This window comes from Carcharodon carcharias, chromosome 26 (assembly GCF_017639515.1).
Source record: "Carcharodon carcharias isolate sCarCar2 chromosome 26, sCarCar2.pri, whole genome shotgun sequence".
NCBI classification, from domain to species: domain Eukaryota; kingdom Metazoa; phylum Chordata; class Chondrichthyes; order Lamniformes; family Lamnidae; genus Carcharodon; species Carcharodon carcharias.
In genome coordinates, this window is record NC_054492.1 from 1,514,650 (window position 1) to 1,531,558 (window position 16,909).

Sequence of the window (16,909 nt, forward strand, 5' to 3'; positions counted from 1 at the left end):
AACTCCAAAGACTCACAAGCCTACGAGAGAAATAAATTGTCCTCATCTCTGTCTTAAATGAGCAACCCCTTATTTTTTAAACAGTGACCCCCTAGCTCTAGACTCTTCCACAAAAGGAAACATTCTCGCCACATCCACCCTGTCATGTCAAGACCCCTCAGGATCTTAAGGGTTTCAGTTAAGTCGCCTCTTATTCTTCTAAACTTGAGTGGATACAAGCCTAACCTGTCCAACCTTTCCTCATAAGACAACCCGCCAATTCCTGGTATTAGTCAAGTAAACCTCTGAACTTCATCTAACGCATTTACATCCTTCCTTAAATAAGAAGACCAGTACTGTACACAGTACTCCAAATGTGGTCTCACCAGTGCCCTACACAACTGAAGCATAACGTCCCTACTTTTGTAATCAATCCCCCTCACAATAAATGATAACATTCTATTAGCTTTCCTAATTACTTGCTGTACCTGCATACTAGCCGTTTCTGATTCATGTACTAGGACACCCAGATCGCTTTGAATCAGAGCTCTGCAATCTCTCAATATTTGGAAAATATGCTTTTTTAAAATTATTCTTGTCAAAATGGACAATTTGACATTTGCCGCATTATATATACTCCATTTGCCAGACCTTTGCCCACTCGCTTAACTTATCTATGTCCCTTTGTAGTTTCCTTACGTCCTCTTCACAATTTAATTTCCTACCTATCTTTGTGTCATCAGCAAATTTAGCAACAATACCTTTGTTCCCTCCATCCAAGTCACTTAAATAAATTGTAATAAGCTGAGGCCCCAGCACTGATCTCTGTGGCATACCACTCGTTATATGCTACCAACCAATAAAACCCATTTATGCCTATTCTCTGCTTCCTGTTAGCTGGCCAGTCTTCTATCCATGCCAGTATGTTACCCACTACACAATGGACTTTTATTTTCCACGAATCTTTGATGTAGCACTCATCAAATGCTATCTGGAAATCGAAGTACAGTACATCCACCGGTTCCCCTTTATCCACAGCACATGTGACTCCTTCATAGAATTCCAATAAATTGGTTAAACATGATTCCCCTTTCACAAAACCATGTTGACTCTGCCTGATTATTAACTTGAATTTTTCTAAGTGCCCTGTTATAACCTCTTTAATAATAGCTTCTGACATTTTCCCTATGACAGATGTTAGGCTGACCGGCCTGTAGTTTCCTGCTTTCTGTCTCCCTCCCTTTTTGAAAATAGGAGTTACGTTTGCTATTTTCCAATCCAATGGAACCTTCCCTGAATCTAGGGAATTTTGGAAAATTAAAACCAATGCATCAACTATCTCACTGGCCACTTCTTTTAAGACCCTAGGATGAAGATCATCAGGGCGCATGTATTTTTCAGTCCACAGCCCCAACAGTTTACTCAGTCCCACTTCCTAGGTGATTGTAATTTTCCTGAGTTCCTCCCTCTTCCATTTCCTGATTTAAAGCTATTTCAGGGATGTTAGTTGTATCCTTTATAGTGAAGACTGATGCAAAATAACTGTTCAATTCATCTGCCATCTCCATATTTTCCATTATGAATTCCCCAGGCTCTCATATTTTTGTTAACTTTTTTTAACTATCTGTAGGAACTCTTATTATCTGTCTTTATATTTCTAGCTAGCTTACTTTTGCACTCTTTACATTTTGTCCAATGTTCTGACCTGCACCCATCTTTGCATAATTATATGCTTTTTCTTTAAGTTTGATACTATCTTTAACTTTTCTAGTTAACCATGGATGGTGGATCAGCCCCTTGGATTTTTTTTCTCATTGTAATTGTGTGTATCCTGAAATATCCTCCTAAATGTCTGCCACTGCATCTCTATTGACCTACCCCTTAACCTAATTTGCTAGTTCACTTTATCTAGCCCTGCTTTCATGTACTCATGATTGCCCTTATTTAAGTATAAAATACTCGTCTTAGAGCCACTCTTCTCTCCCCAAACTGAATGCAAAATTCAATCACATTATGATCGCTGCTACTGAGGGGCACCTTCACTATGAGGTCATTAATTAATTCTTTCTCATTGCACAATACCAGGCTTAGTATAGCCTGCGCTCTGGTTGGCACCAGAATGTGCTTTTCTCAAACTATCCTGAAAACATTCTATGAGTTCCTCATCTAGGCTACCTTTGCCCATCCGATTTTTCCAGTCTATATGTGGATTAATATCCCCCATGATTATTGGTATACCTTTCTGACAAGCTCCCATTATTTCTTTCGTTATATCCTGTCCGACCGTATGGTTACTCTTCGTGGAACTGTACATCCACAAGTGACTTCTTGCCTTTATCACTTCCCATTTCTATCCACACCACTTCCACGTCCTGGTTTCTTGAACTTGGGTCATCCCTCACTATTGTACAAATACTATCATTAAGTAACAGAGCCACTCCTTCAGCTTTTCCTCACTTCCTGTCTTTCTTAAATGTCATGTACCCTTCAGTGTTCAGGTCTGAATCTGTCATCCTGCAGCCATGCCTCTGTAATGCTATCTGATCATATTTATTTCTGTTTGTGCTATCAGTTCATCTGTTTTGTTTTGAGTGCTACATGCATTCAAATAAAGAGCTTTTAGTTTTCTCCTTTTATTATTTTTGTAACCACCAGCCTTATCTGTTGATTTACTCTTAGATCTGTACTCTCTGCCCCTTCCTGTCACAGTCCGTTTATAACTTGCAGCATTAATACCTTTCTCTCTTGCCTTGTCTCTACTCTTTGATTTATTACATCTTCCAAGGTTGATTTCTTGGCTTGATGGTAATGGTAGAGTGAGGGATATGTCGGCCCATGAGTTACAAATTATGGTTGAATACAATTCTGCTGCTGATGTCCCACAGTGCCTCATGGATGCCCGGTTTTGGGATTGCTAGATCTGTTCAAAGTTTATCTCATTTAACATGGTGGTAGTGAAGACTTTGCCTCCACAGGACTATGCGGTGGTCACTCTTGCCAATATTGTCATGAACATGCATGTCACAATTAAATTGGTACGGTTAAGTTCGTATTTTTTCCCCTCTTGTTGGATCCCTCACCACCTGCTGCAGGTGCCATTACAGATGCATCCTTCAGAGCCTTGGTTCGTAATTGCTACCAAGCACTCTTTGTGATGGACATTGAAGCCCCCTATCCAGAGAACATCGTGTGCCCTTGCTACCCTCGGTGCTTCAATTGACGTTCAACATGGAGGAGTCCTGATTCATCAGCTTTCCTCGCCCCTTTTGACCTGCTGCCAGGGGGCTTCATAGGGTCCAGAGTTAATGTTGAGGAATCCCAGGGCAATTCCCACCTGGCTGTTTACCTTTGTGCTGCCACCTCTGCTGGGTTTGTCCTGCTATTGGGACTGGACATAACCAGAGATGGTGTCTGGGACATTGGCTGTAAGGTATGGTTATGTGAGTATGACTAAGTCAGGCTGTTGCTTGATTACTCTGGGGACAGCTTTCCCAGTTTTGGCACAAACCCCTGATGTTAGTGAGGAGGACTTGATTAGACTTCGGGAACAATAGAGGATATATTACATAGGTTGCGTGTATTATGCAGGTTGCCAAGTAATGGGAAGAAGATAGGGGAGCAAATTTGCATGCAAATTGCCAAAAATGCAATAACTGCAGGATTGTGATAACGGATTTCAATTATCCTAATCAACTGAGAGTAACAAAAAGAGCAAAGAGGGGGAGGAATTTCTGAACGTGTACAAGAACTTTCATAAGTTTGTTTCTGGCCCAATAAGGATCTTGTTCTAGGGATTGAAGTGGGGAAAGTGCAAAACAAAAACAGAATTACCTGGAAAAACTCAGCAGGTCTGGCAGCATCGGCGGAGAAGAAAAGAGTTGACGTTTTGAGTCCTCATGACCCTTCAACAGAACTGAAAGTGCAACATGTTTCAGTGGGAGAGCATTTAGGAAACGGTGCTCAGACTACCATTAGATTAATTATAGAATAGAACAATGAAAAATCACATGTCTAAATACTCAACTGGATGAGTGCCTATTTCAGTTGCTGATAAGGAGCGTAGCCTGGTGGGTTGGAATCAGGTAAAGCAGTAAATGAACAATTTGGAGGTGGTGGTTCAGGTAGAGAGTAGACATGTTCCCATTGGGGTGGGGGGGAAAGGAAGGCATCTAAAGCTGGAGCTTCCTAGATGACTAAGGATATAGTGATTAAAATGAAACAGAAAGGAGGCTGATTAATGTCAGAATCATACTGCAGCAAAGAGCCAAGCTGAATTCAAAACGAACAGGAGAGAACTACAAAATGGAATTGAGGGGCAAAGACAATGTATGAGAATAGATTAACAGGTAGCATAACGAGAAATCTACAAATGTTTCATAAATTTATAAGGGATCAAAAGGGAGATCTTGTGGTGACTAATGTTTTTAGCCCCTAATCAACCCCAACCTGCCTTTGACTATTCTTTTACTATTTATTTGTATATGAAAGACTTTTGGGTTTCCTTCCTTGTTACCTGCTCATGTTAATGATAAATGAGCACTAGACAGCAGGCTTTTCTTTAGTGAAGACACAGTAAAGGAGAAGGCAGCAAAGAAATTGATAGGATAAAAATGGAGGAAACACTTAAAATCAGAGTGGGCACCACAAGAGAAGTAAGGGTGGGGAGTAGCAGAGGCTGTGGCTATAATCTTCCATATCTTCCTTTAGACATAAGTGGTGCTAGAGGATTGTAGGGTTGAAAATTTAAAAAAAGAAGACTGAACCTGGTGACCATGGGTAATCAGCCTAATGTCAATAGTGGGGAAACATTGACACATTAACCCAGGAGTAAGCTAATTGGCATTAGAAAGCAAGGGTTAGTAAATGAAAGTCAGCATGGGATTTGTTAAAGCCAAATCTTATTTGACAAACTTGATGAATTCTTTGAAGTAACTTAGAACTGATGAGAACATGGGTTGATATTGTGCATAAGGACTTCAAAAACCACTTGATTAAATACAAATCCATGGGATTAAAGGGGCAGTGACAGCATGGATACAAAATTGGCTAATGGATCGAAAGCAGAGAGTAACGGTGAAAGGTTGTTTTTGAGCCTTGAGGAGAGTATGCAGGGGTGTCACTCAGGGGTTGGCATTAGGACATCTCTTTTTGATATATATCATTGACCTGAATTTGGGAGCTTAGGCATAACTCCAAAATACAGATAACACAAAGCACGTAATGTTACAAACCCCAAAGAGACTGAGAACATTTAATAAGATATTTGAATTTCCAGCAACTGATTGGAAGGATCACATGACAAAATTTCAAGCTTTAACAAACTTAAAGCAACATTGACTACACATTATTTCACTTGGCAACGTATGCTCAAAAGTACAAAAAAGTTTCCACGTTTAACTTTTAAAACAACTAAACACTCCCGCTCTCTCTACTGTTATACTTTACTCTGTTCTTTAAGTGGACAATCCAAGAACCAATCCAAAGCTATTCTCAGCTCTTAATGGCTTGCTTCCTTTTTCCTTTTCAAGCTAGGTGACTTCTAATTTCCCAAACTGACTTTCACCATGAGGATTACCCTAGAGATTCCTTCCTCTAGCCAAAGCTAGGTGAATCTTCCAGCTTCTTTTAAATCCTTTGAACATGAGAAAATGAAGAGCAGGAGTAGACCATATAGCATATCGAGCCTGCTCTGCCATTCAGTACGATCATGGCTGGTCTTGGGCTTCAACTCCATTTTCCTGCATGATCCCCATATCCCTTAATTTCCTGAGAGACCAAAATCTTTCTATCTCAGCCTTGAATGTATTTAGCGATGGAGCATCCACACCCTCTGGGGTAGAGAATCCCAAATAATAACAATCCTTTGAGTGAAGTAATTTCACCTCATCTCAGTCCTAGATGATCGGCCCCTTATCCTGAGACTGAGCCCCCGTGTTTTAGATTCCCTAACCAGCGGAAACAATCTCTCAGCATCCGCTCTATCAAGTCTCTTCAGAAATTTGTAGGTTTCAGCAAGCTCGCCTCTCATTCTCGGAACTCCAGAATATAAGCCCAGTTTACTCAGCCCTTCATCCCAGGGACCAATTTAGTGAACCTTTGCTGTACTGCCCCCAATGCAAGTATTTGCTTTCTTAAATGTGGAGACCAAAACTGTGCACGGTACTCCAGATCCAGCCTCACCAAAACCCTGTACATCTGTAGCAAGACTGCTTTATTCTTGTACTTCAGTTCCCTTGCAGTAAAGGCCAACATGCCATTTGTCTTCCTAACTGCTCACTGCACCTGCGTGTTCCTTATATAAGCACATCCAAGTCTCCTTGAACATCAACATTTCAAATTTCACATCTTCTAAATAATATTCTCCTTTTTTATTCTTATGACCGAAGTGAATAATTTCAACTTCCCTATACTACACTCCATCTGCCATCTTGTTACCCACTCATTTAACTTGTCTATATCTCTTTGCAACCTCTGTGTCCTCCCCACTGCTTACCTTTCTGCCGCTTTGGTATCATCAGCAAACCTGGATACATTACTCTCTGTCAATTCATCTAAGTCATTAATACTGATTGTAAATAGCTGAGGCCCCAACACTGATCCTTGCACAACTTCATTATTCACTGCCTGCCAATTGAAAAAGACCCATTTATGCCCACTCTATTTTCCATTCACGCTAATATATTACCCCCAACTCCATGAACCCTTATTTTGCCTGTTAACCTTATGTGCAACACCTTATTAAATGCTGTTTGAAAATCCAGGTATACTATATCTACAGGCTACAGTTTATCTGCGCTACTAGTTACATCCTCAAAAAACTCTATACATTTATCAAATAGGATTTCCCTTAGTATAACCATATTGACTTGTTCTAATCATACTATGCTTTTCTAAGTGCATTGTTAAGACTTAATAATAGATTCCAACATTTTCCCAACAACTGATGTGAGGCTAACTGGCCTGTAGTTCCCTGTTTTCTCTCTCCCTCCTTTCTTGAAAAGTGGTGTAACATTTGCCAACTTCCAATCTGGTAGGACTGTTCCTGAATCTAAAGAAATTCTGAAAGGTCTTAGCTAGCACATCCACTATCTTTGCAGCTATTTCTTTGTTTGTGTTGAAATATGTCACTTTCAAACTTAACATGGAATTCAATGGTATAGTGAACACTATTCCCCAATGGATCTTTCAGTATGACATTACTTCATTGCTTCATTACACAATACTAGATCTAAGATAGCTCTATCCCTATTCAGTTCCACTATGTACTGCTCCAAGAAACTGTCACAAAAACATTCTACAAACTCATCTTCTCAACCATACTTGCCAATCTGATTGTCCCAGTCTATAGGAAGATTAAAACACCTCACAATTATTACATCTCTCTTGTTACAGGCTCCAGTAATTTCTTGTTTAATGCTCTACCCACAGTATAACTACTGTTAGGGGACCTATAAAGTACTGCCACCAGTGATTTGACGCTTGCTATTTCTAATTTTTACCCATATTGATTCTACTTCATGATCTTAAGAGGTCAGATCCTTTATCAGTAATGTCCTTATGTCATCCTTTGCCATTCTGCCTGCCTTTCTTACCCTGGAATATTTATTTCCCAACCTTGATCATCTTGTAACCATGTGTCTGAAATGGCAATTAGATCTAAATCATTTTCCTCTATTTGTATCGCTAGTTCATCTGTCTTATTACAGATGCTTTGTTGATTCAGGTAAGAACCTTTAATTTCATTTCTTTTACTATTCCCTGCAATGACCCTATTTGCTGATGTACATATTTTTGTGTTAATCTCTCTGTCCCTTCCTGTCCAACTCTGCTTGTCTTTAGCTACATCTCTATACTGTTCCAATACCTTGACCTTTTCCCTTTGGAGTTCTAAGTCTCCCAACCACCAACGCCCCCCCCCCCCCCCCCCAACAACACCACCACAACCTGTTAGTATAAACCCTGTCTTCCCATACCACTCTTTGAGCCATGCATTTAATTCTCTAATCTGTTTAACCCAATGCCAATTGGCATGTAGCTCAGGTAACAATCCAGAGATGATCATCTTTGACGTGCTGCATTTTACTTTGGATCCTAGCTCCTCAAATTCTCTCAGTAGAACATCATTCCTGGTTCTACTCATGCGGTTGGTTCCCACATGGACCACGACAGCTGATCCTCCTCCACCTACTCCAAGGTCCTCTCCAGCCACAAGCCGATGATCTTAACCCTGGCACCAGGCAGACAATACAATCTTCAGAGCTTCCTGCCGCGGCTGCAGAGAATAGCATTTACCCCACTGACTATACCGTCTCCTATCACTGCCACATTCTTCTTTGCACCCCCTATCTGAATTGCATCCTTTACCATGGTGCCTTGGTCAGTCCCCACATCCACTTTGCAGTCTTTCTCCTCGTCCACATAGGTAGCAAACACCTTGCACCTGTTGGACAAAGTCAGGGGCTGAGGCTCCTCCATCACTACATGCTGGGTCCCCATACCTGCCTGACCTGCAATCACATTTTCCTGTCCATGACCGTTTCCAGACTCTGAAGTTCTGCCTAGCCTAATGTCCAGGTAACTTTCCCTCTCGCTGATGTATCAGTGTCTGCAGCTCAGCCTCTGGTTCAGTGACTCTGAACTGAAGCTCCTGATGCTGCAGACATGTTTGCCTTGGATCACACTGGAATCCAAAAGTACCCACATTCTACAGTTGCAATACATCACCTGCTCTGCCATCTTTATTATGTTAGATAATGAATGGCATTTCCTTAATGTTAAATTTTAAAATCCTACTTACTCCCATTAATGCTTATTACTGCTAGCAGACTTTAATAATACCAATAAAGCCTTATAATTATCAGTAAATTACAGTTTGAAATGTAAAGAAGAAAAATACTCACCAACCAATCACCTGTTTCTCTCTGACCTCACACTTTGATTATTTGTCTCTCCTCGAACTCTGTTAATGGCACCGCTGCTCCTCTCGCACTCTCTCTGTTAATGGCCCCGCTCCTCCTCTCGCACTCTCTCTGTTAATGGCCCCGCTCCTCCTCTCGCACTCTCTCTGTTAATGGCCCCGCTCCTCCTCTCGCACTCTCTCTGTTAATGGCACCGCTCCTCCTCTCGCACTCTCTCTGTTAATGGCCCTGCTCCTCCTCTCGCACTCTGTTAATGGCACCGCTCCTCCTCTCGCACTCTCTCTGTTAATGGCACCGCTCCTCCTCTCGCACTCTCTCTGTTAATGGCACCGCTCCTCCTCTCGCACTCTCTCTGTTAATGGCCCCGCTCCTCCTCTCGCACTCTCTCTGTTAATGGCCCCGCTGCTCCTCTTGTATTCTGTCGCTCAAACTCACTCCTCTCAAACTTAGTATCTTTAATCTGAGTGAGTTCCTACCCGCATTTTGCATGGTGAACAATAGAAACTGACTGCTTCTATATCTCTGCTCTCATTCTCCCAGATTTTTGTGGACTGATTGTGTCTGAGAGGTTCAGGGATATCTTAGGATGAGGTTGTAGGTTTCCATCAATGGCTTCCTATGGATTCTTCTCTCAAAACCTATCTCCATGGTGAATCATATTGGCCTTGTAATCTAGTAGAAATGCTATTTGCTATTTTTTAGACCCCCCCCGCCCCCCCTCAACTCCACTCTGTCTTGGAATTAAATAGACAGCTTAAAGTATAACTATTATAAAATCTGACATTCCTAACACCTTGAGATTTAGAGACTAACAGACTACACATAGTTAGATGCTCCTGCCATTGCCTACAGGTTTTGACATCTTGCACCACCTTCCCAGTAAAACAACCTGTGCCAACCCCACCGCCCTTTAACCTTGAACAGCCAAGCCACCCAAGCTTGTTGTCATGTAGAACTCAGAACGGGTCACATAACCATTCCTCCAATTTAACTTATATTGAAGAGACAGTCCCAAAACACAACCATCTTATAAACTTCATATTTGTGACAGTGAACAGTTGGAAGGATAGTAACAGACTTCAGAAGGACATAAACTGGTGACATAGGCAGACACCTGGCAGATGAAATTTAATGCAGAGAAGTGATTTGGTTTGGTAGTATGAATGAGGGACAGGAAAACTAGTACAATTTTAAAGGACACCTGGACTGTGTATGCCCAAGATTTTGAAAGTGGTAGAACAAGTTGAAAAGGCTGTTTAAAAAGGCATACAGAATCCCTGACATAAATTGAGGCACAGAGTGCAATAGCAAAGAAGCAATGCTAAAGTCTTCATAAGACTGTTTAGGCCCTAGCTGCAGTATTGTAGCTGTCAGAAAGATGTTAGGCCTTATAGAGGATGCAGAGGAGATTGACTAGAATGGTACCAGGGGTGAGGGACTTCAATTATATGTGGAGACTGGAGAAGCTGGGGTTTGTTCAGCATGGAACAGAGATGGTTAAGGTGCGATTTTTAGACATACATTCAAAATTGAGGGGTTTTGATGAAGTAAATAGAAATTATTTCCATTGGTCAGAGGGTCAGTAACCAGAGGGCAGAGATTTAAGGTAATTGGCAACAGAATCAAAGCAAAGTGAGGAAAACAGTTTTTTTATACGCAAGCTATTGTCATCTAGAATGCATTGTCTGAAAGAGCGGGGAACGTATTCTCTGGTAACATTCAGAAGGAAATAGGACAAATACATAAAGGGGAAGGTTTGCTAGGCTGCAGGGAATTGCAGGAGGATGGGGCCATTCAAGTGTGGGGGTGGGGATGAATGAAAAGAAATCGTTGTAGGAAGCCTGTAGAGTTGGGAGGAATAGATACTATTCTCTGCAGCCACGACAGAGCCCCAGAAGCTGTGTTGCCTGCCTGGAGCCAGGGTTAAGGACATCTCAAGGCTGGAGGTGAACTTGGAGTCAGAGGGGAAGAATCCAATTGTTGTGGACCACATGGGTACCAACAACATAGGTCAGACTCAGAAAGAGGTTCTACTAAGGGAAAATAAGCAGCTAGTCGCCAAATTTGAAAAGCAGAACCGCAAAGGTAATAATAATCTCTGGATTACCACCAGAGTCGCAAGCAAACTGGCAGGGTAAATCAGATCAGAGAGTTGAATGTGTGGCTCGGGTTGGTGTGGGAGAAATGGATTTTGTTTCATGGGGCACCAGTACTGGGGAAAGAAGGAGCTGTTTCATTGGGCTGGGCTTTGATTTGAACTGCACTGGAACCGGTTGCTCCGGATCATACAACTGGGGCTGCAGAGAGCGTTTTAAACTAAATAGTTGGGGGGGGGGGGGGGGACGGTAGTTCATTTGAAGGGAAATTTAGAAAGTTAGAGAAAGGACAAGGCAATAATAATGCAAAATAGAGATGTGAGTAATGATAACCAGTACGTGTCAGGAAGGAACAGAACCTACAAGGTGCACCAGCAAATAGGGTCAGAATAGGGGAAAATGGCTAAAAAGAATTAAAAGCAACTTTGAGGAGGATACAAAAGAGTCTGCAAAGATTAAGTGAGTGGGCAAAAATTTGGCAGATGAAATATTATGTGGGAAAATGTGAAGTTGTCCACTTTGGGGAGAATAGAAAAACAGAATATTTAAATGGTGAGAGACTGCAGAATGCTGTGGTAGAGAGGGATCTGGGTGTATTTGTACATGAATCACAAAAAGTTAGCAAGATCCAGCAAGTAATTGGGAAGGCAGATGGAATGTTGTTGGCCTTTCTTGCAAGGGGGATGGAGAATAAAAGTAGGAAAGTCTTGCTACAACTGTGCAGGGCATTGGTGAGACCGTACCTTGAGCATTGTGTACAGTTGTGATCTCTTTATTTAAGGAGAGATATAGTTGCATTTAAGAACATAAGAATTAGGAGCAGTAGGAGGTAATTCAGACCCTCGAGCCTGCCCCACCATTCATTACAATCATGGCTGATCTCATTTCGGCCTCAACTCCAATTTCCTGCCCTCTCCCCTTAACCTTTCAACCTGTTACTAATTAAAAATCTGTCTATCTCCTCCTTAAATTTACTCAGTGTCCCGGCATCCACTGCACTCTGAGGTAGTGAATTCCACAGATTCACAACCCTTTGAGAAAAGTAATTCCTCCTCATCTCTGATTTAAATCTACCTCCCCTTAGCCTAAAACTATGGCCTCTCGTTCTAGAATGCCCCACAAGGGGAAACATCTGCTCCACGTCTACTTTGTTTATCCCCTTCAGCATCTTATAGTCCTCAATTAGATCTCTCATCCTTCTAAACTCTAGTGAGTATAGGCCTAAACTGCTCAATCTCTCCTCATAAGACAAGCCCCGCATCTCTGGAATCAATTTAGTGAACCTAGATTTGAAGATTCACTCAGTTGAATTCCTGGGATGAAGGTGTTGTCTCATGAGGAAAGTTTGAGCAGGTTTGCCCTATACTCATTGGAGTTTAGAAGAATGAGAGGTAATCTTATTGAAACATAAGATCTTGAGAGGGCTTGCCAGGATAGATGCTAAGAGGATTTTTCTTCTCGTGGGGGAATATAGGATGAGGGGGCACAGTTTTGGAATAAGGGTCGCCCACTTAAGACAGAGATAAGGAGGAACTTATTTCTCAGAGGGTCGTTAGTATTTGCAATTCTCTTCCACAGAGACCAGTGGAGATTGGGTCATTGAATATATTCAACATTGAGCTAGACAGGTTTTTGATCTATAGGGGCGTGAAGAGTTATAGATGCAGGGAGGAAAATGGAGTTGAAGCCACAGTCAGATAAGTAATCCTATTGAATGGTGAAGCAGGCTTGAGGGGCTGAATGGCTGCCTATTTCTTAGGTTCTTTTCCTCACTGTGGCATAATGCAAGTTTTGCCTGAATAACTGAGGCAAAGGTCTGCATTTGAATACTATAATAACTGATCCAAACCACTCCCTGAGCCAGAAACTTAGTCATATTCAATCAGCTTTTAACTTTCCTCCTCTTTGGTTTATGTTCCCAGATGTTTGAGGTGGAATTTATATATGCTATGTAACAGGCCCACTCATTGTTCTGACGCAAGTGTTACATCTGCTTTCAGAAACCTGACAAATCATAAGTGATTTTAATTAAAACAGAATAAATATTTGATTTAGTCTATAAACTAAATATAAACAGCAAGTGAAATCTTTGGATAAATGATTTGCTCTGTGATTTTCCAGGTCCTGCTGATGAGGTTGAGGAGGAGGATATGGAAGAAGATACCATTACCAATGGCAACTAATGTTTTCCTCTGTACTTGCATTAAATGTTTTTGTTTCATGGTCTCCAGATTTGAGAGAACATTTCCGAGTTTTATTGAGTATTGAGTGTGTTGATCGGTGGACTCTAGTCTCAGCAGGAGCCTGTTTAAGTTTCAGCATCTTGTTCCTGGCTAGCTGGTAATGGGTACAAAGGCACCTGTGCCCATTGCCCACACCTGTCATACCAACTGCAGTAAATATTGACTTGTGTTGCATTTATACCCTAACTGAGCTGTAGATTCACTTTAGCAACTTAATTATCATGTTCAGATTGTAAAATGTAAATGTTTGCTTGCCAGAGTGTTTTGATAATAAACATTTTTAAAAAACTTAATTAGTGTGTTGTCAGTCTGGATTTGGGGTTAGTTCTCCTGGCTGGTTCCTGGGATGAAGGGATTGCCCATGAGAGATTGAGTAAGTATATGTAATGCTCTCCTTCCTTGGCAGAGGTATAGAATATAAAAGTAAGGATATAATGTTGGAATTGTATAAAACACTGGTGAAGCCACAACTGGAGTATTGTGTGCAGTTCTGGTCACCACATTACAGGAAGGACGTAATAGCTCTGGAGAGAGTGCAGAGGAGGTTTACAAGAATGTTGCCAGGTTAGAAAAGTGTAGCTATGAGGAGAGATTGGATTGGTTGGGGTTATTTTCCTTAGAACAAAGAAGGCTGAGAGGTGACTTGATTGAGGTGTACAAAATTATGAGGGGAATGGATAGTGGACAGAATAAAATTGTTTCCCTTGATGGAGAATTCTAGAACCAGGGGACATAGATTCAAGATAAGTGGCAGAAGGTGTAGGGGGGTGGGGAGACATGAGGAAGAACTTTTTTACGCAGAGGGTAGTGGGTGTCTGGAATTCGCTGCCCAAGTTGATGGTAGAGGGAGAAACTCTAAACTCTTTTAAATAGTACCTGGATCTGTACCTTAAGTGCTGTAAGCTGCAGGGCTATGGGCTGGGTGCAGGAAGGTGGGATTAGAAAGGGCACCTGGTTTTCTTGGGCTGGCATGGACAAGATGGGCCAAATGGCGGCCTCCTGTGCTGTAACTTTTCTATGGTTACCAGGATTTGAGAAGAATGAGAGGTGATTTTATTGGAATATAAAATGCTTCAAGGAGTTTGACAGGGTTGAAGTTTGGAGCATGTTTCCTCAGGCTGGGGAGTTTAGAATTAGGGGTCACAGTCTCAGGATAAGGGGTCGGCCATATAGGACTGAGATGGGGAGAAATTTCTTCACTCAGTTGTGCACATTTGTAATTCTCTACCTGACGAGTTATGAATGCTTAGTTGACACTTTTATGGATGCAAAGAGAATCAAGGGATGTGGGGATAATTCAGGAAATTAGAGAGGTAGGAGATTAACCATGATTGCATTGAATAGTGGAACAGACTCCTGGTGCCAAATGGCCTACTCTTTCTATTCTTAATCAAAGTAAGAACTTAAAATGTTGGAAGTGATCATCAGTTAAGGCAGCATCTATGGAATGAGCAACAGAGTTGATGTTTCTTGTCGATGATCTTTTGTCAGAACTGGAAAGGTTAGCAAGATTTTAAACAAGTAGAAATTGCCCAGATATGTCTTGTCCACAAAAAGCTGGACAGCCAATTATCACATCAGTTTACCCTCGAAGATCAGTAAAGTGATGGAAGGTGTCGACAGTGTCATCAAGTGGCATTTACTCAACAAAAATCTGCTCAACTGTTTGAGTTCCACCAGGATTACCTGGCTCCTGACCTCATTACAGCCTTGGCCCAAACATAGAGAAAAGTGCTGTATCCCAGAGATAGATGAGTGACTTCCCTTGATATCAAGGCAGCTTTTGACTGAGTGTGGCATCAGGATCAAGAGTAAAATTGATGTCAATGGAAATTGAGGTAAACTCTTCACTGGCTGGAGCCGTGCCTAGTACAAAGGAAGATGGTTGTGGTTGTTGGAGGCCAATTATCTCTGTCCCTGGACGTCACCCAGAGGAGTTCTCACAGCAGTGTTCTGGGTGAAGTTTCTTCATCAATGACCTTTCCTTCTCATTATCAGAAGTGGGGATGTTTGCAGAGTGTTCAGTGCCGATCCCAACTCTTCGCTTGAAGCAGTTTGTGTCTGTATGGAGCAAGACCTGGTAATATTCAGGCTTGGGCTGATAAAATGGAGTAAGAGATCAAGCCTAAGAGAGAATTGTGCTGGAAATCACCAGTTTAAAGCAATGCAGGAGATGGTGAGCACATTCAACAAAAAGAAAATCTGAGACATCAGAAGAAAGTGGGTAAGTGATTATTTGGTGAATATGCTCTCCCTCTAAACAAGGGCATTCATTTAAAATATCTGGAAAAAATATAAACTGGGTAAGTATAACCATGAATTAATAACAGCATAGAGCAGGTCGAGAAGCAGGAATTAAAATTAGTTTAAACAATGTTTTTTATTTTCATTCACAGGATGTGGGTCAGCATTTATTGCCCATCCCTAGTTGTCCTTGAGAAGGTGGTGGTGAGCTGCCTTCTTAAACTGCTGCAGTCCATGTAGTGTAGGTACACCCACAGTGCTGTTAGGGAGGGAGTTCCAGGATTTTGACCCAGCGACAGAAAGAACGGCGATATATTTCCAAATCAAGATTGTGAATGACTTGGAGGAGAACTTCCAGGTGGTGATGTTCCCATGTGTCTGCTGTCCTTGTCCTTCTAGATGGTAGTGGTCGTGGGTTTGGTGCTGTCGAAGGAATCTTGGTGAGTTCCTGCAGTGCATCGTGTGGTTGGTACACACTGCTGCTACTGTATGACAGTGGTGGAGGGAGTGAATGTTTGTGGACATGGAACCAATCAAGTGGGCTGATAAAAGCAAAAAACTGCGGATGCTGGAAATCCAAAACTGAAACAAAAATACCTGGAAGAACTCAGCAGGTCTGGCAGCATCTGCAGAGAGGAACACAGTTAACATTTCGAGTCCCAATGACCCTTCAACAGAACTAAGTAAAAATAGAAGAGAGGTGAAATATAAGCTGGTTTAAGGGGGGGTGGGATAAGAAGAGCTGGATAGAGGGCCAGTGTTAGGTGGAGATAACCAAAAGATGTCGCAGACAAAAGGACAAAGAGGTGTTGAAGGTGGTGATATTATCTAAGGAATGTGCTAATTAAGGGTAGAAAGCAGGACAAGCAAGGTACAGATAGCCCTGGTGGGGTGGGGTGAAAGAATCAAAAAAGGCTAAAAGGTAGAGATAAAACAATGGATGGAAATACACTTAAAAATAATGGAAATAGGTGGGAAAAGAAAAATATATAAATTATTGGGAAAAAGGGGGATCGGAAAGGGGGTGGGGATGGAGGAGAGAGTTCATGATCTAAAATTGTTGAACTCAATATTCAGTCTGGAAGGCTGTAAAGTGCCTAGTCGGAAGATGAGGTGTTGTTCCTCCAGTTTGTGTTGAGTTTCACTGGAACAATGCAGCAGGCCAAGGACGGACATGTGGGCAAGAGAGCAGGGTGGAGTGTTGAAATGGCAGGGGACAGGGAGGTCTGGGTCATGCTTGCAGACAGACCGAAGGTGTTCTGCAAAGCGGTCACCCAGTCTGCATTTGGTCTCTCCAATGTAGAGGAAACTGCATTGGGAGCAACGAATGCAGTAGACTAAATTGAGGGAAGTACAGGTGAAATGCTGCTTCACTTGAAAGGAGTGCTTGAGCCCTTGGACGGTGAGGAGAGGGTAAGTAAAGGGGCAG

General features: G+C 41.9%; 1 protein-coding gene across 1 annotated transcript in view; it reads left to right on the plus strand.

Moving 5' to 3' along the window:
• Positions 1-13,529, plus strand: part of snrpa1 (small nuclear ribonucleoprotein polypeptide A') — a 120,420-nt gene extending 106,891 nt beyond the window's left edge. Inside the window, exon 9 of the mRNA XM_041175378.1 lies at positions 13,115-13,529. Within this exon, the coding sequence (XP_041031312.1) occupies positions 13,115-13,176 (62 nt within the window). The 3' untranslated portion in view covers positions 13,177-13,529. The remainder of the gene's footprint in view (positions 1-13,114) is intronic.
• The last annotated feature ends 3,380 nt before the right edge of the window (positions 13,530-16,909 follow it).